The following is a 20,202-nucleotide window of genomic DNA, read 5'->3' on the forward strand; positions in this document are numbered from 1 at the left end:
AGGCAGCAACCTTTGCTGTGTCATCTCCCTTACACAAGGTTGGAAGCAGGGAGACCGGTCAGGAAGCCTTTGGTGTAACCCACGTTATTGTAATATTCATTCATTTACTCAACAGACGTTTATTGTGCACCTGCTATGTGCTGAGGCCATGGCAGGCAGGCTCTGGGGATGTGGCTGAGAACAGGACAGAGCCCCTGGTCCTTGATAGCCTCAAGGCTGCTCCCTCCTGGAGGCCATTAGGTTCCTGTTCCGTGGTGTTCTGCTGGAACCCTCCGGTCCCAGAGTGTGCAGGAGCCTCCCCTCCTGGGAAAGGGTCTTCTCTCATGGCACAAGGGCTGCAGTACAGCCAGTCAGTGGCTCCTGGTTCCTCAAACTCAGTGAGCACCGCCTGCCCTTCGTGCTGCCCCTCAGCTTGGGATGGCCTGAGTCAAGACCAGCCAGGAGCTCCAGGCTTCATGACCCCTTTCTTTCCCCCAGGGAGGCCCCGTCTGGCCCCTCCCCAGAATGTGACACTGCTCTCCCAGAACTTCAGCGTGTACCTGACGTGGCTCCCAGGGCTTGGCAACCCCCAGGATGTGACCTATTTTGTGGCCTATCAGAGGTAGAGGGGACTCTCTCGGCTGGTGGATGGGAAGACTGACAGGGTGGGTGGGGGCTGGAGGGGCTTCTCTGGGACAGCTGCACCCAGTGTGGGCAGCATTGGCGAGCTCTCTGGGCCCTACGGAAGATGGCATGTGGCCGGCATTTGGAGAGGGGCTTTTGATTAAGGTCTGGAGATGGGGAAGATGTTGAATGAAGAGCAGCGTACAGGTGACCAGTCTGCCGGGGCGGGGGTAAGTCTTTGAGGAAAGTTGGTGTGGGGCATGGATGTAGCTGTGGGGGCCAGAGGGTGAAATTCTGAAGTGGCTGGATGAGGTGCTTGGAGCTGTCCCAGCTGATCAGTGAGGCAACTAGATACACGGCAGAGGAGTTGTTACCTGGGCAATTAGGCATCCCTGAATGATCACACTTTTTTTTCTCTTGTTGTTTTTTTTTGAGACAGTCTTGCTCTGTCACCCAGGCTGGAGTGCAGTGGCTTCATCTCAGCTCACTGCAACCTCCTCCTCCTGGGTTCAAGTGATTCTCCTGCCTCAGCCTCCAGAGTAGCTGGGATTACAGGCATACGCCACCACATCTGGCTAATTTTTGTATTCTTAGTAGAGACGAGGTTTCTCCATGTTGCCCAGGCTGGTCTCGAACTCCTGAGCTCAGGTGATCCACCCACCTCAGCCTCCCAAAGTGTTGGGATTACAGGCGTGAGCCACCGTGCCTGGCCAAATGGTCACAATTTTCCCGATGAGATCATTCTCAATTTGGAAGCCCAGGCAGCCACAGCGAATCCAGAGAAATCTGACAATGGAAGCAGATCCACCATCTTCGAACACAGATGGGAATTGTTCAAAGTTCTTTAGCAGGACAGTGAGATGATAGAAGCAGAAGCTCGGGAGGATTCACCTGGAGTTGGTGAGGAGGGGAAAGCAGGAAGAGGAGGGGACCACTGTGTCCTCAGGACCTGTCCTGTGCCAGGCCAAGGGCTAAGGGCCCTACGTGAATATTTCACTTCCTTCTCCCAATGTGACCAGGCAGGCTCTGTGTTTTCCCCATTCTAGAGGTGAGGGGATTGAGTTCAGAGGGTGCAGTGTCTTGTCTGAGGAAGGACGTCATGGAACCAGAAGGGGAACTCAGGTCTGACTCCAACATTTGTGCCCTTCCTGTTCCATCACGTTGTCCCTCCATGTGTGGAATCCACATGAGTGATGGGGGCCTGGCTTGAGCAGGGACAGACTGCAAGAGAGCTTTCACAAGCAAGAGCGCTATCAGGTGCCAGAAAACACCTAATATTTACTGTGTGTCTGGCACTGTGTCAACACATGTAATGAATGTAATCTCACAACAGCTCTATGAGGACAAGTTCAGCACGCCTCTTTACAGAGGAGGAGACTCACTCACCAAGGGTGCATTTTGCTCAAAGTCACACAGCTGGGCGTAGTATGGCTGGAATAAATTTCTTAAGGAGTTGAAAGTCTATCCTCTAGGACCAAGCATGGTGGCTTACGTCTGTAATCCCAGCACTTTGGGAGGCCAAGGTGGGTGGGCAAATTGCTTGAGTCCAAGAGTTTGAGACCAGCCTGGGTAACATGGTGAAGCCCTGTCTTTACAAAAAAAAAAAAAAAAAAAAATACAAAAAATTAGTGAGGTGTAGTGGCATGTGCCTGTGTTCCCAGCTACTTGGGAGGCTGAGGTGGGGAGGATCACTTGAGCCCAGGAGATGGAGGTTGCAGTGAGCTGAGATCACACCACTGCATTTCAACCTGGTCAACCTGGACCACAACAAAGCAAGATACTAAAAAGAAAGAAAATCTATCCTCTGAACTTCTCTGATATTTTTCATGTCTTTTATACTTTTTAAACAACTGTGGGGGTTGTAAAATGGTGATATTCTAATTGTATAATATTTTTCATTTGTTAGTTGGAATTATTTTATAAAGAGATGTATCCTGTCTTCTGGTATTTGATATCCAGTCATACTATTCAAATTGGCAAGAGAGGATAAATGCTTAATTTTTTTCCTTTATCAATTTTCAAGATAATGAATTGGTTCCTTATCATCTCCCAAAGGCGATCGCTAGTTTATTATTATCGTTATGAACTCAAGCATTTAAACATATTTGGTGGTTTCAGTCTATTGCGACGTACTCTGCTCATTGAAGCTTGAATTGCCCCATCTTTGTCCAGTGGGAGTCTCATCAAGCTTGCTCCTGTGTCCTTTTAACTTGACCCTAGTGGTCAAGTTAAATCTTTCCAGATTTAACAGATACCTTTCCAGCTGTCCGTTACGACAAGATGTTCCAAGTCCCTCTGGTACAATTCCTGACCTAAAACCTGCAGTCATCCATTTCTCCATTTAGTAAGAAATGGTTATAAAGACTGTAATCTGCACGCTAGCTATGCTGATCACTACTTAGCTATTGCTTTTGGTCTTTTCAGTGAACAGAGTGATGTGTGCATACTACATAGACACACACATGTACATACTTTTTTTTTTTTAGACAGAGCTTCACTCTGTCACCCAGGCTGGAGTGCAGTGGCATGATCTCGGCTCACTGCAACCTCCGCCTTCTGGGTTCAAGAGATTATCCTGCCTCAGCCTACTAAGTAGTTGGGATTACAGGTGCCTGCCACCACACCCGGCTAATTTTTGCATTTTTAGTAGAGATGGGGTTTCACCATGTTGGCCAGGCTGGTGTCGAACTCCTGACCTCAAGTGATCTGCCCTCCTTGGCCTTCCAAAATGCTAGGATTACAGGCATGAGCCATCGCACCCGGCCTACATGTACATAATTTTTAAGATAAAATGCCTAATGAGTTGTACTGGTGCTTCCCATCTAAATTTAGTTCCTTAGCATTTTTACCTGACTTCTACGGTACATCTATATTTTCTTTCTTTCACACTGAGAATCGTGTTTCTCAAGGATAGGGGAGATGATAGAACTAGAATGACCCATAATTACTCATTTTCTTTATCCCAAAACATACATACTTGCCTCTTAATAGTTTCTTGCTCTTTTTGCCCAAAGGGCTTGTGAGGTTAATATTAGGTGTCAACTTAATTGGGTTGAAGGATGTTAAAGTTTTGTTTCTGGGTGTGTCTGTGAGGGTGTTGCCAGAGGAGACTGACATTTGAGTCAGTGGACTGGGAACGGAAGACCCATCCTCACTCAGCGTGGGTGGGCACAACCCAACTGGCTGCCAGGCTGGCTGGAAAGCAGGTGGAGGATGGTGGGATAGCTTCGCTTGCTGGGTCTTCCAGCTTCCCGCTTTCTGCCGTGTGGGATGCTTCCTTCTACTCCTCTTGCCCTTGAACATCACACTCCGGGTTCTTTAGCCTTTAGACTCTTGGACTTAAGTTAGTGGTTTGCTGGGGGCTCTCGGGCCTTTGGTCTCAGACTGAAGGCTGCACTGTCAGCTTCCCTGGTTTTGAGGGTTTCAGATTCGGACTGAGTCACTATGGCTTCTTTCTTTCCCACCTTGCTGACGGCCTATCGTGGGACTTCGCCTTGTGATCGTGTGAGCCAATTCTCCTTAATAAACTCCCTTTCATAGATACATATAACCTATTAATTCTGTTCCTCTGGAGAAACCTGACTAATAAAGGGTTGTTGCTTTTTCTTTAAAATCTAGTAATTTTATTTGACTGTGTGTTGGTATTGCTCATTGATTCTGAGTTGATATTTTTAGGCACTCAGTATTCTCACTTAATACATGGTTCCAAGTCATTTTTATTTTAGGAAGGTTTTCTTAAATTATAGTTTTAGTATTTGTTCTATTCTCTTGTTTTGATTTTCTTCTGCAGGGACTCATATCATTTGTATGTTGGATCTTCTTTTTCTGTGTTCAGTATTTGTCTTTTGGTCACAGAGACTCACACCTATAATTCCAAGACTTTGTGAGGCATAGGTAGGAGGATCGCTTGAACCCAGGAGTTTGAGACCAGCCTGGGCAACATGGTGAGACACTGTCTCAAATTAAAGAAAAAGGAGAGAATATTTGTCTTTCTCTTTCAAATGCCTTTTATCTGTCTATCTATCTACTGTTCTGCTCTCTAAATGAAATAGGTTTCACTCTTGAGTTTTTAAAAAAAACTGTGTGCTTTCATGTGTGAGATTATTCAACATCTCATTTGTAATCTTTCTCTTGGTTACATTTATTTTTCCTGAAACTCTAGTCTGCTTTTAGCTGACATGTTTGTAACTAAGAATGCACATTTCTTATCATAGCCTGCCTTTTGAATTAATTCCAATTTTCTTTAAAACCAACATTACTGAGTTAAATGTATATAGAATAAAATATTCCCATTTTAAAGTATACAATTTGATGAGTTTTGACAAAATATGCACCCACGTACCCACCACCACAATCAAGATGTAAGACGTCTCTATCACCCCAGAAAGTTCCCTCATCCATTTGCACTCAGGCCTCCTCCATCCAGATCTAGGCAACCACAGATCTGCTTTCTGACACTGTGGATGACACTTTGCATGTTCCAGAATTTCATATAAATGGATGTGTATAGTATGTACCCTTTTGTGTCTGGCTCCTTTCCCTCAGCACAATGTTTCTGAAATTCACCCACATTGTTACATGTATTAGTAGTTAATTCCTTTGTATTGCTGAGTAGTAATGCCACTGTATGACTATGTATGACATTTGTTAATCCATTTTCCCGTCAGTGGATATTTGGGTTGCTTCCAGTTCTGGGCAGGTATTCATTTGCTAGGGCTGCCATATGCTTGCCCTCTAGACTCCCAAAATTTGTGTCCTTTTCAAATGCAAAATACATTCACCCCATCCCAACAGCCCCAAAACTCTTTTTTTTTTTTTTTTTTGAAACAGAGTTTTGCTCTTGTTGCCCAAGCTGGAGTGCAATGGTGTGATCTCGGCTCACTGCAACCTCTGCCTCCTGGCTTCAAGAGATTCTCCTGCCTCAGCCTCCTGAGTAGCTGGGATTACAGGCACACGCCACCACACCCGGCTAATTTTTTATGTTTTTAGTAGAAATGGGGTTTCACCGTGTTAGCCAGGCTGGTCTTGAACTCCTGACCTCAGGTGAGCCACCCGCCTTGGCCTCCCAAAGTGCTGGGATTACAGGCACGAGCTAGCGTGCCTGGCTAGCCCCAAAACTCTTAACCCATTTCAGCATCTACTCTAAGTCCAAAGTCTCATCTAAATCAGGTATGGGTGTGACTGGAGGTCTTACTCATCCTGAGGCCAAATTCCTCTCCACCTATGAACTTGTGAACCCAGATAGGTTATGTGCTTTGAAAATAAAATGATGGGACAGGCATGGGATAGACTTTCCCATTCCAAAAGAGAAAAATAGGAAAGAAGGAAAGAGTGACAGGTCCCAAGAAAGTCTAAAACCTCGCAGGGCAAATTCCATTAGATTTTAAATTTCAAGAATAGCCCTCTTTGGCTCAGTGCTCTGCCCTTTGGGCCCACTGGGGCGGCAGCCCTACCCCCTTTGCCCTGGGTGGTGACTCTACCCTCGAGTCACTGGTTAGCAGCAGCCTAGCCTGCTGAAACTAAGGAGGGGACAGTGTTGCCTCCAGGTCTTTGGTGGCAGTGACAACCCTGCTGATCTCTGAATCATCTTCCGGGTAATTTTTCCCTATACTTGAAGGATACTGAGTGTTCACAGCCAAATAGCTCCAGCTCTTGTCCCTTTCTTTAGAATCCCAGAAGTCCAACAGCCTTCCTTCATTCTGTCCCATCTCCGTCCCCTTTAGTCAAAGCTGGCAGTGCCTCTGCTGGTATGATCCCATCAGTATTTCTAATTTCTGCTTAATGGCTGATTAAGTCTATGAGTTACACCTCTGATCTCTTTATCAAAAGGTTGTTCTAGCCACGACCTTAGCGTCCTCCCCAGCACACGCTTTCTCATTTTTTTTGCAATGTGGATAGGCTGAAAATTTTCCAAAGCTTCAAGTTCTAGTTCCCTTTTGCTTACCAATTCCTTTCATATATCTCTTCTCTCACGTTTTGCTATAAGCAGTAAGAAGAAACCAGGTTGTACCTTCAGCACTTTGCTTAGAAATCTCTTCTGCTAAGCATCCAAGTTTATGTCTTTTAAATTATCTTTCTGTTATTTATTTTATATTATAATTTTTGAGATGGCTAGCCAATGATCTTTTAACTTCTAATTTCTGCAAAACACTAGAAGACAATTCAACCAGTTCTTTGCCACTTTATAACAAGGATCATCTTTCCTCCAGTTTCCAATAACACATTGCTCTTTTCCACCTGAGACCTCAGCGGAATCACCTGTGATGTCTATATTCCTACCAATAGTCTTTTTAAGACAATATAGGTTTTCTCTAACATGCACTTCAAACTTTGAGATTGTACCCATTATGCAATTCCAAAGCCACTTCCACATTTTGAGGTATTGGTTACCTCAGCACCTCATTTCTGGCGCCCACATCTTCACTGGTTTGCTAGGGCTGCCATAACAAAGTGCCACAGTCTGGGTAAACAACAGAATTTTATTTCTCAAAATTCTGGAGTTTGGAAGTCCAAGGGCAAGGCATTGCTAGGTTTAGTTTCTCCTGAAGCCTCTCTCCTTGGCTAGCAGATGGCTGCCTTCTTGCTGTGTCCTCACGTGGCTTTTTCTCTGTGTGTGTTCACTCTGGTGTCTCTTCCTCTTCTTACAAGGACACCAGTCCTACTGGATTAGGGCCCCAGCTTTATTACTTCCTTTAACCATAATTACCTCTTTAAAGCTCTTATCTCAAAATACAATACCACTGGGGATGAGGTCTTCAACATATGAATTTTGGGGGAACTCAATTCGTCCATAATAGGGCTATTATGAATTAAGCTGCTGTGAACATTCATGTACAAGTCTTTGTGTGGATATGTTTTCATTTCTCTTAGATAAAGATCTAGGAGTATCAGCCTGGGCAACATAGTGAGACCCCAACTTTACAAAAAACTTTCAAAATTAGCCAGGCATGGTGGTGTACACCTGTAGCCCTGGCATCTCAGGAGGCTGAGGTGGGAGGATCCCTTGAGCCCAGGGGTTTTAGACTGCAGTGAACTATGATTGCACCACTGCACCCCAGCCTGGGTGACAGAGTGAGACTCTGTCTCTAAAAAAAGAGAGAGAGGGGAGGAAGGAAAAAAGAAAGAGAGGGAGGGAGGGAGGGAGGGAGGGAGGGAGGGAGAAGGAAAATGGATCTAGGAGTAAGATTTAGGAGATTAGGTAATGAATGTGTACTATTACAGGGAACTGTCAAGCTGTTTCCGAAGTGATTGTACCATTGTTCATTGCTACCAACAATACATGAGAGTTCTAGTTACTCCATGTGCCTGTTACACTTAGTATTATCTTTTTCATTTTAACCATTCTAGTGAGTATGTAGTAGGATTTTATTATGGCTTTAATTTACAACTCCCTAATGATGAATGATGTCGAACATCTTTTCATGTGCATATTGGCCATTCATATATCTTTTGTGAAGTGACTATTCAAATATTTTGTCCACTTTTTATTAGGTCATTTGTTTTCTTATTATCGAGTTATCTATGAATACAAATCCTTTATCAGTGTATGTATTGTGATTTTTTTTCCCCAGTGGCTGGCCTTTTCATTTTCTTTAGGCTTTTTTGATGGGTTTTTTTTTCTTTTGGAAGAGAAAAATATTTTAATTTGATAAAATCCAGTTTATCAGGTGTTATAGACTGAATTATACCCTACCCCACAAATTCATATGTTGAAGCCCTAACCTCTAAGTGACTATTTGGAGATGAGCCTTTAAGGAGGTAATTAAAGTAAAATGAGATCATAAGGGTGGGCCCTAATCTAAGAGGACTGGTGTCTTTATAAGAAGAGGAAGACATCAAGAGTGCACGCACACAGAAGAACGGCCTTGTGAGGACACAGCAAGATGACGGCCATCTGCAAGCCAAGGAGAGAGGCCTCAGTAGAAACCAAACCTGCTGATGCCTTGATCTTGGACTTCCAGCCTCCAGATTTCTGTTTCTGAAGCCACCCTGCCTGTGGCGTTTTACCATGGCAGCCCTCGCAGACTAATATATCAGATTTTTTTCCTTCAACAGTTAACGCTTTTGGTGTCCTAAGGAATATTCGCCTGACCCAGGGTCATGAAGATTTTTCTTCTATGCTTTCTTCTGGAAGTTTTATAATTTTAGCTTTTATATATTTTTTTAACTTTCCTTCTTCTTGCCTTCTGTTTCTTTTAAGGCATCATCTATTGTGTTAATTTGTTCTTGTATTCCTTCTGATTTATTCTTCACTTCTGAAATGAATTTTGCTTTTTAAAAATGTATATAATTCTTTTCTGTGTCTGAGTTTTTTTAATTAGGTTTTATGTTGTTCTTTCACGTCCTGCATCACTTTTTACTGTCTTTTAGCCCATTTTGAAGTATCAGGTTCCAATTTTGATCTGTTCGTGGATGTGTTTTTGTGACATGTTTCTTCTGGCTTCTTATCATTTATTGCTTAGCTTATTAATTTCTATTCTTTCTTATTTTCTATTATAAGTATTTAAAGCTCTGTGTTTTCCTCTAAGTATTACTTAGCTGTCTTATATGTTTTTATTTGTATTATTTGGTGATCATTCACTTTCAGCTATTTATTAATTTCCATTATAATTCTTTCTTTCATCTATGCGTTGTTTTAAAAAATATTTTTAAGGCCAGGTGTGGTGACACACATCTGAAATCCCAGCACTTAGGGAGGCTGAGGTGGGAAGATTGCTTGAGGACAGAAGTTTGAGACCAGCCTAAGCAACAAAGTGAGACCCCCCTCTCTACAGAACATTTTTTAAAAATTAGCTGGGCCAGGCGTGGTGGCTCATCCCAGCACCTGTAATACCAGCACTTTGGGAGGCCGAGGCAGATGGATCACCTGAGGTCAGGAGTTCGAGACCAGCCTGGGCAACATGGTAAAACCCCATCTCTACTAAAATATAAAAATTAGCCAGGTGTGGTGATAGGTGCCTATAATCCCAGCTACTTGGGAGGCTGAAGCAGGAGAATTCTTTAAGCCCAGGAGGAGGAGTTTGCAGTGAGCCGAGATTGTACCACTGCACTCCCGCCTGGGTGACAGAGCGAGACTCTGTCTCAAAAAAAAAAAAAAGAAAGAAAGAAAAGAAAATTAGCTGGGTGTAGTGGCATGTACCTGTGGTCCCAGTGACTCAGAAGCTGAGGCAGGAGGATCCCCTGAGCCCAGGAGTAGAGGCTGCAGTGAGCTATGTTTGTGCCACTGCACTCCAGCCTGTGCAACAGAGCAAGACACTGTCTCAAAAAATATATATTTTTAAAAATTTTCAAACTTCCTTTAGTTCTCTTTTTGTTATTAACTTTTAACTGGATTTTTTGTAGTCGGAAGAAATACTTTATGAGACACCTGTTCTTTAAAATTTCTTAAGAATTGCTTTGTGTTAATATTTTGTTAATAGTTCACATGTGGTTCAACCAATTTGTTTAGTTAGTTCTGTGTATGTTCATTAGACCAACTTGATAACTGTGTTGTTCTTTATTTATTTATGTATTTATTTTTCTTTGTCTATTCATCAGTTGCTAGGTGAGATGTATTAAAATTTCTTGTTGTAAGTGTGGCTGTTCATTTTCTACCTGTAGTTTGTCTGTTTGCTTTATAGAGGGTGAAGTTGTTTAGTGGGCACACATAAGTTAGAATTTTTCTGTCTTTCTGATGAATGGAATCATTTATCATTATCTAATGTTCTTTTCATCCTTAGTATTGCTTTGGACTTGGAAGTCTGTATTTTGTCTCCTGTTAATATAACTACACTGGTTCCTTTGGTGTGAATATTTGCATAGTATAACATTTTCCATGAAGATACAAAACAGAGGAATTTGTTCTTTCTCAAAATCTGTTCTTTGTGCCAGCCCCCATCCCAGCCTTCTCCATTCACCCTTGGTCGCCCCCCAAACCCAGGAGCAGTCCTTGATTCTCCTTTTCCTCACATTCTACATCCAATCCATTAGCAAGTTCTATCAGTTCTATTATTACCTCCAAAATAGATACTGAATCCAGCCCTTTCTCACTGTCCCCACCATCATCCTGTCTCACACCCCTGCCGTGGCCTCCTTGCTGGTTGACCAGAGTGATGTTGTAAAAACATGTTAGGCCAGGTGCAGTGGCTCATGCCTGTAATCCCAACACTTTGGGAGGCCAAGTGGGTGGGTCATCTGAGGTCAGGAGTTGGAGACCAGCCTGGCCAACATGGTGAAACCCTGTCTCTACTAAAAATACAAAATTAGCCAGGTGTGGTGACGCTGGCCTGTAATCCCAGCTACTCGGGAGGCTGAGGTGGGAGAATCATTTGAACCCGGGAGGCGGAGGTTGCAGTGAGCCAAGATCGTGCCACTGCACTCCAGCCTGGGCAACAGAACAAGATTCCATCTCAAAAAATAAAAAATAAAATAAAATGTTAGGCTCCCTGGGTCTCTGGCTTAGTCCATTTGTACTGCTTTAACAAAATACCTTAGAATGGGGTAATTCTAATAATTGCTATTAATAAATAATAGCAATTTACTTCTCACAGTTCTAGAGGCTGGAAGTTCAGGGTCAAGGTGGCACCTGACTCCGTCCTGGTAAGGGCTGCTCTCTGCTTCCAAGATGGTGCCTTCTCGCTGCATCTTCACATAGTGGAAGGGAAAACGCTGTGTCCTCATGTGACAGAAGAGACAGAAGGGCCAGGCAGCTCTCTGAAGCATCCAGGTTGGAGTCATGGACCTGCATGTTCCCCTCTGACATCCACAGAGTACCTATCATGGTCCTTGGCATGCAGCAGGTGGCCCATAAACGCCTGAATGAACAAACATATAGTAATGGCCACTAGTACTAGGAATAGCAGCCACTGCAACAGCCCTGTGAGGGAGGCATTACAGATGAGGAAACTGAGGCTTAGGGTCAAGGACCTGCTCATGGTCCCAAAGCTAGGGAGGGACAGGGCTGGGATTCCCACTCCCATCCATCTGGCTCCAGAACCTAAGCTGCTGACCAGGCTGTTCTTATCCTGTCTCAGCCAGTGGCTGCCTGTCTGGACGGATGGACCTAAAGTCAGTCCAGCCAAATAGAGGGACGCATGATCAACTGTTCTCTAAGTTCCCTGACCCTGAGAGGCTGAGTCCATGGTCCAAGCCCTCCCGTCTCCTCCCCCAGCTCTCCCACCCACAGACGGTGGCGCGAAGTGGAAGAGTGTGCAGGAACCAAGGAGCTGCTGTGTTCTATGATGTGCCTGAAGAAACAGGACCTGTACAACAAGTTCAAGGGGCGCGTGCGGACGGTTTCTCCCAGCTCCAGGTCCCCCTGGGTGGAGTCCGAATACCTGGATTACCTTTTTGAAGGTAGGCCTGTGGGTAAGGGACTGAGTGGAAGGCTCTCCATCCCATCCGGAGCTGTGCTCACTGCTCAGTGCTCAGTGGTTCTGTTCTGCTGACCATCTGTCTCCCACTTCCCCAAAGCAGAGGGCAGCTCCCTTGGCCAGCCCCTTTGAGATGGGGTGTGGGACCAGCAACAGCGAGGGACCACGTCTGGTAGCCTGTCAGGGAGTTAGGGGAGCTCCAGCCAGCACCAGCAATCTCACGTGCACCCTCTGCCAACAATGTTCATTATTTTCAGTTGAGCACTATTTTGGTCATGGACTACACAAGGCACTTTATACGCTTATTCCTATTTTTTATGTTCAACTTCTCTCCTTAAAAACAATGTTTAAAACAAATTCCGGGCCGGGCGTGGTGGCTCACACCTGTAATCCCAGCACTTTGGGAGGCCGAGGTGAGTGGATTACCTGAGGTCAGGAGTTTGAGACCACCCTGGCCAATGTGGCAAAACCGCATCTTTACTAAAAATACAAAAATTAGCCGGGCTTGGTGGCAGGCACCTGTAATCCCAGCTTCTCGGGAGGCTGAGGCAGGAGAATCGCTTGAACCCAGGAGGCGGAGGTTGCAGTGAGCCAAGATCACGCCACTGCACTCCAGCCTGGGCGACAGAGCGTCTCAAAAGAAAAAAATTAATAAACAAAGAAAAAAACCCAAATTCTGTTTGCAAAAGTATTTTCTGTACACTGTAGAAATATGTGGGGGGTGGGGGGTAAAGATGATAGAAAAAAATGTCCCATGCTTGCTGGCAGAAATCGCGTATTGACATTGGGTGAGGAGAGCACTTTTTTTTTTTTTCAGTCTATTTTTAATCTTCACAGCAAACTTGTGAGGTTCATTTCCATCAACCTGAGACTCACAGAAGTTAAGAAACTTGACACTGCTAGTAACCGGTGGACTTGATACTGCTAGTAGCCGGTGGACTTGATACTGCTAGTAACCGGTGGACTTGACACTGCTAGTAACCGGTGGACTTGACACTGCTAGTAACTGGTGGATGCAGATATGAACTGGATCTTTCTGACCTTGGGCAGGGCCGGGTAACAAGGGGAGGATAAATGCCCAGACAGTGTCCTCAGAGAGCTGAGAGCTGTAACTTGCTGCCCAGGCTTCTCACGATGTTCAAGGACAAAATAAGGCTTTAAGAGAGAAGAGGGACGGAGTGATTGCAGGGCAGCAGAAAGAGATGGTAGAGAAGGAAGAAGAGATGATTCGTGTGGAAAGAAGCTGGCTCGGTGGATGGATAAAAGGAGGGAAGGACAGGTGGGTAAGAAGAAAGGGAGGATGGAGGTGATGGAGGAGGAAGCAATGGAAAAACGGGAAGGAAGGAGGTTGGATGGAAGGATAGATGCCTATTAGGAAAGAAATATGTGTGCATAGAGAGATGGAGGATAGGAAGTATGTTAGTCAAGGTTCTCCGGAGAAACTGAACCAATAGAATATACATAGACACAATAAGAGGAGGCCAGCTGGGCGCGGTGGCTCAAGCCTGTAAATCCCAGCACTTTGGGAGGCCAAGGCAGGCGGATCACAAGGTCAGGAGATCGAGACCATCCTGGCTAACACGGTGAAACTCCGTCTCTACTAAAAATATAAAAAAAAATTAGCTGGGCGTGGTGGTGGGAGCCTGTAGTCCCGGCTGCTCAGGAGACTGAGGCAGCAGAATGGCACGAACCTGGGAGGCGGAGCTTGCAGTGAGCCAAGATCACGCCACTGCACTCCAGCCTGGGTGACAAAGCAAGACTCTGTCTCAAAAAATAAATAAATAAAATAAAATAAATAAATAAGAGGAGGCCAGCCATGGTGACTCACACCTGTAATCTGAGCACTTTGGGAGGCCAAGGCAGATGGATCATTTGAGATCAGAAGTTCAAGACCAGCCTGGCCAACATGGTGAAACCCCGTCTCTACTAAAAATACAAAAATTACCCGGGTGTGGTGGCACACACCTGTAGTCCCAGCTACTCAGGAGGCTAAGGCAGGAGAATCGCTTGAACCTGGGAGGCAGAGGTTGCAGTGAGCTGAGATCACGACACTGCACTCCAGTCTGGGTGACAGAGCAAGACTTTGTCTCAAAAAAAAAAATGTATAATAAGAGGAGATTTATTATGGGAATTGGCTCATGCAATCACAGACACAAAAACGTCTGGACAACCAGGAAAGCTTGTAGTGTGATTCTGTCTGAGTGTGAAGGCCCAAGCCCACGGGAGCAGTGGTGTAACCCCCAGTCCGAGGCCACAGGCCCAACAGTCAGAGGGGCCACTGGTATAAGTCCCAGAGTCCAAATGCCTGAGAACAGGAAGCTCCGATGTCCAAGGACAGGAGAAGTTGATGTGCCAGCTCAGGAAGAGAGAACGTGAATGTGCCGTTCCTCCTCCATTTTTTGTTCTCTTTGGGCCGGCAGTGGATTGGATGATGCCTGCCCACACTGGTGAGGACAGATCTTCACCAAATCTACTGATTAAAATGTTCATCTCTTCTGGAAAAATCCTCACAGATGGGCCCACAAATAATGTTTTACTATCTACCTGATATCCTTTAGTGCAGCTAAATTGACACATAAAATTAACCATCATAGGCCAGGCACTGTGGCTCATATCTGTAATCCCATCACTTTGGGAGGCCAAGGTGGGAAGTTCCCTTGAGGATGAGGTGGGCAGATCACTTGAGCCTAGGAGTTCAAGACCAGCCTGGGCAACATAGGGAGACCTCATCTCTAAAAAAAAAAAAAAAAAAAAAAAAAAAAAAATTTAAATTCGCTGGGTATGGTAGTGTGCACCTGTGGTCCCAGCTATTTGGGAGGCCAAGGTGGGAGGACGACTTGAGCCCAGGAGGTCAAGGCTGCAGTGAGCCATGATTGGTCCATTGCACTCCAGCCTCGGTGACAGACCAACACCCTGTCTTAAAGAAAGAAAAAATTTAACCATCACAGAAGGCAGAAGAAAAGGCAGATGGGTGGATGAGATGGGTGGGTAGACAGTATAGAAGAAAAGCAGGACATCCAGGCAGGGAAGGAAGGGCTGGAGTGAAGGAGAAGCAAGGAAGGAAGGAAGGAGACACAAGAAGGAAGGAAGGAGACACAAGAAGGAAGGATGTGTAGAAAGGTAGAAGAGAAAAGAAGAATGGATGTATGGGAAGAATGGATGAGTAGGTTAGAAGGCTCACCAGCTAGATAAAAAGTGGGAAGTATAAATGAATAATAAGAAAGGAGGCATAGGAAGAGAAAAATATTGGTTAGAAAGGATGATTGAGAAGAAAGGAAGGGTGGTTGGGAAGGAAGGATGGTTGGATGGATGGTTGGATGGATGGATGGATGGATGGGAGGGAAGGAAAGGAAGGATAAGGCAGACAGGAAGGCTGTCTGGCTAGAAGAATGTAGACAAACCACAATAATCTCTGAATGGGCAGGAATAAGACATTAGAAGAATAAAAGGAAAGACACTAAGAGATTTAAAATGTTTTCATTAATTTTTTGCCTCCTCCCTGAATTTCTCGATTCTTCAGCCCCACATCCCAGGGCAAGGTGACCCTTCCCGCCTTTACACTCCCTCCACACTTTTTCTGCTCTCATCTGTGGCCCTGGTCAATTTCTTTTGGTAGTTTGCATATTTCATTTACCCCAAACTTTCAGCTCCTGGAGGTCAGGATACAAGAAGGCCTCATCTCCCCATTCCCCTCATCTCCCTTCCTGAAGCTTGATACCTAGTCAGTACCCAGTGGATGTTTCCTAAACATGTAAGTGATGGCATCATGAAGAAGCCACATGTTTACCTTGACCACAAACACAAGGCAAAGGTGACTAGTGTGGTCAGAGATTCCTGCTGCCTGGGAATCAGGGAAGGCTGCATGGAAGAAGTGGCATTTTAGTTAGAACTTGAAAGGTGGTGTATTTAGTTTTGTCTGGCTGCCATATTCCTTGTCACATTGCCCTCTCCATCTTCAAGCCACTGGGCAAGGCTAGAAGGCCCTCAACAGACTATCAGTAGGAATGTGGAAGTTGAAGACTCAGAGTGCAGAAAGAAACAAGCAGCATTTTAGAGAAAAGCTAAATCCCCTCCAAGAATACCTCAATCATCGTGAAGAGCCTGTTAGTAGACACGCGGACACTCAAGGCATTGCTTCACAAGGTAAGGAACGTGTTATTGAAAACTTGAGAAAGGAAGAACCTTGTTCTGTCCTGGCAGAGAAAGCTTAGCAGAATTGTGTCCTGCAGTCATGTGGGAAGCAGAGCTTGTAAATGACGAATTTGAATGCTTATCGGAGAAGGTCTCCAAATAAAATGTGGAAGGCATGGCCTGGTTTCTTCCTGCTGCTTATAGTAAAATGCAAGAGGAGAGAGAGAAAATGAGGGAAGAACTTACACAGAAAGGAACCAGGACTTGATGATTTGGGAAGTTCTCAACCTATGCAAAAAACAATAAAATTAAGAGATTGTAGCCAGGCACGGTGGCTCATGCCTGTAATCCCAGCACTTTGGGAGTCCGAGGAGAGCAGATCACCTGAGGTCAGGAGTTTGAGACCAGCCTGACCAATGTGGGGAAACCCCATCTCTACCAAAAATACAAAAATTAGCTACGTGTGGTGGTGGACACCTGTGATCCCAGCTACTCAGGAGGCTGAGGTGGGAGGATCACTTGAACCCAAGAGGCGGAGGTTGCAGTGAGCCAAGATCATGCCACTGCACTCCAGCCTGGGTGACAGAGCAAGACTCCATCTCAAAAAAAAAAAAAAAAAAGAGATTGCTCCCAAAAGTGTGACATAGAGAAACAGCCAAGTATGTGATTGTACCAAACTTCAGGGAGATAAAAGATCAAAGTACTCAGTCGCTCAAAAGGCTCTTTGAAGAGATTAAGATTATAACTCATAGTCCCCTTTAATCAAACCAGGGGACTTCTAGGAACCTGAACAGCATTTTCCCTCAGCCATCTCAGCTGGAGCCAAAAGTAGAGAAGGGCTTATCTGAAAAAGAGATTTGTGGACCTGGCTTTTATCTAATAATGCAGTGGATTCCCCCATGACAGCCATAGGAGACCCGTAAAGTTCCTGAGAAGTTTACATCCACAGAAACACTGTTAGCTGGGGTTAAATGGAACACAGAGAGTATGAAATCAAAGAAGGCTGTTGGACTCTCCGGTTTCTACTGGTGAGATGCAGACTGGTAAAATTACTTAGCTGCAAACACCTGCTACCTTTAGTGAAAAGGAAGGATGACTCAGACGGTGAGACCAGAAGCTCAAAAGGTAGTGCTAAGAGCGAAAAAGAATTCTTCCCAGGCCTTGAAACGTAATGGAGTTTTCTTGGCTGGATTTTCAAACTGCATTGGACCATGACCTGATTGTCCCTTTCATGTCCCCATGCTTGAGCCAGATTGTCTGCAACTGTTATCCTGTGCCTGTCCCACATTTTATGTTGGGAGCAGATAACTTTAGTTTTGCTGGCCCACAGATAGAAACTGTACCCCAGGAGTTGTACTGACTGGACTATGCCCAGAGTCTATTTGACTCTGACTTAGATACTGTTGATTCGGGAATTTGAGTTGATGCTGTAATGAGATGAGACCTTGGGGGACATTGGGATGGAGTGAATGGCTTTTGCATTTGAAAGAGATGTGGGCTGGGTAATCCCAGCCCACGCCTGTAATCCCAGCACTTTGGGAGGCCGAGGCAGGCAGATCACCTGAGGTCGGGAGTTCGAGACCAGCCTGACCACCATGGAGAAACCCCATCTCTACTAAAAATACAAAATTAGCCAAGCGTGGTGGCACATGCCTGTAATCCCAGCTACTCAGGAGGCTGAGGCAGTAGAATCGCTTGAACCCGGGAGGCGGAGGTTGCGGTGAGCCGAGATCACGCCATTGCACTCCAGCCTGGGCAACAAGAGTGAAACTCCATCTAAAAAAAAAAAAAAAAAAGAAAGAGATGTGGATTTTGGGTGGGGGACAGAGGGAAGACCATGGTAGGCAGAATGATCCTCTAAAGGTGCTCTGCCCTAATCCCCAGAAGCTAAGAATATGTTAGATGTCAGTAGTGCATGGCAGTAGGAATCTTAATTAAGGTTATAGACTGTTATGGTTTGAATGTCCCCTCTAAAACTCCTGTTGACATTTAATCATCATTGTGATTGCATTAAGAAGTGGCCCTGTTAAAAGGTGATTTAGTCCTTAAGAACTCTGCCCCCGTGAATAGATTAATGTCAGTCTTGCGGGAGTATGTTTATCACGAATGGATTGTTAAAAAGTGAGTCCTGGCCAGGGGCAGTGGCTTATGCCACTCAGCACTTTGGGGGGCCAAGACTTGAAGTCGGTTGTTTGAGACCAGCCTGGCCAACATGGTGATAGTCTGTCTCTACTAAAAAATACAAAAAGTATCCGGGAGTGGTGGCGGGCACCTGTAATCCCAGCTGATCAGGAGGCCGAAGCAAGAGGATTGCATGAATCCAAGAGGCAGAGGTTGCAGTGAGCTGAGATCGCCCCATTGCACTCCAGCCTGGGTGATAGAGCAAGACTCTGTCTCAAAAAAAAAAAAAAAAAAGAGGAAAGAGAGAACGAAAAAGAAAGAAAGAGAGAGAGAGAAAGAGAAAGAAAGAAAGAAAGAAGAAAGAAAAGAAAGAAAGGGAAAGAAAGAAAGGGAAAGAAAAAGAAAGAAAGAAGAAAGAAAGAAAGAAGAAAAAAAAGAAGAAAGAAAGAAAGAAAGAAAGAAAGAAAGAAAGAAAGAAAGAAAGAAAGAAGGAAAGAAAGAAAAAAGTGAGTTCTGCCCTCTCTTACTGGCTCACTCTCACCCTCTCTTGCCCTTCCACCTGCCACCATGGGATAACACAGCACAAAGGCCCTCGCCAGATGCCAGTGCCATGCTCTTGGACTTCCAAGACTCCAGAAACATGAGCCAAATACATTTCTGTTCATTATAAATTACCCAGCCTGTGATATTCTGTAATAACAACACAAAATGGACTGAGACATAGATCTTCAAATAGTGAGGTTATCCTGGATAATCCAGATGGGCCCAATCTAATCCCATGAGCCTTTAAAACTTTCTCCAGATGGAGGCAGAAGAGAAGTGGCAGAAGGGGAAGTCAGAGAGATTTGAAGCGTAAACAGGACTCCATGGTGCCATTTCTGGTTTGACCATGGAGTGGTAACATGATGAAAAATGTGGGTGCCTTCCGGAGCTGAGAGGCTACCACTAACAACTGGCCAGGAAACAGAGACCACAGCCCTACAGCCACAAAGAACTAAGTTTTGCTGACAACCCAAGGGGGCTTGGAAGTGCCTTCTCCCCCATCGGTTCCAGATGTGAGACCCAGAGCGGAGGAACCAGCTGAGCCCACGTGGACTTCTGACCTAGAGAACTGTGAGATAATAAGTTTGTATCATTTTTAAGGCACTGTGTGTGTGGTAATTTGTTATGACAGCAATAGGAAATGAATCCAGATGGGCAGGATCTGCTAGGCCAGTGACATGTGGAGGGCACCCAGGTGGACGGGATGGCATGAGAGAAGGCAGGTCAGCAATGAGCTTGCCCGGGTCACCTCTCCTCTCTAAGCCTCAGTTTTCCTCTCTATGAAATAAGAATAGTGATATCTCCCTCCCAGGGTCAGTGCAAGGCTGAAATAACAGATTATAAGGTGCTAGGTGCACAAGAAGTGTTTGAAACATGCTAGTTGCTTTTCCATTTCCAAGAGAGCTCTCTGGTTTTGGGGGATGGAGGCAGTGCGGCCCCTTGGGATTACTGACAGGTCCTGCTCTGTTTCTGCAGTGGAGCCAGCCCCACCTGTCCTGGTGCTCACCCAGACGGAGGAGATCCTGCGTGCCAATGCCACGTACCAGCTGCCCCCCTGCATGCCCCCACTGGATCTGAAGTATGAGGTGGCATTCTGGAAGGAGGGGGCCGGAAACAAGGTGGGAAGCTCCTTTCCTGCCCCCAGGCTAGGCCCCCTCCTCCACCCCTTCTTACTCAGGTTCTTCTCACCCTCCCAGCCTGCTCCTGCACCCCTCCTCCAGGAAGTCTTCCCTGTACACTCCTGACTTCTGGCAGTCAGCCCTAATAAAATCTGATCAAAGTATGATGGCCTACAGGAGGCCTGCTTGCCAAGTCAACAGATTCAGTACAGAAAAACTGAAAAATACAGAGAAGCTCTAAGAAGCAAACCAAAAGTACCCAGAGATGACCACACATCACTCTGGTGTATATCCAATTTCAGATTTGTTTTCTGTGAATGCGTGTGTGTATAGCT

At 45.3% G+C, this 20,202-nt stretch overlaps 1 protein-coding gene across 3 annotated transcripts in view; it reads left to right on the forward strand.

Annotated features, from left to right (window-relative positions):
- IFNLR1 (interferon lambda receptor 1) overlaps positions 1–20,202 on the forward strand; it is a 33,173-nt gene that overhangs the window by 5,935 nt on the left and 7,036 nt on the right. For all 3 annotated transcript variants that reach the window (XM_055261685.2, XM_055261687.2, XM_055261689.2), the window contains exons 2-4: positions 478–601; positions 11,753–11,937; positions 19,725–19,867. In XM_055261685.2, the coding sequence (XP_055117660.1) occupies positions 478–601; positions 11,753–11,937; positions 19,725–19,867 (452 nt within the window). The remainder of the gene's footprint in view (positions 1–477; positions 602–11,752; positions 11,938–19,724; positions 19,868–20,202) is intronic.

This window comes from Symphalangus syndactylus, chromosome 22 (genome assembly GCF_028878055.3).
Source record: "Symphalangus syndactylus isolate Jambi chromosome 22, NHGRI_mSymSyn1-v2.1_pri, whole genome shotgun sequence".
In the NCBI taxonomy this organism is placed as follows: domain Eukaryota; kingdom Metazoa; phylum Chordata; class Mammalia; order Primates; family Hylobatidae; genus Symphalangus; species Symphalangus syndactylus.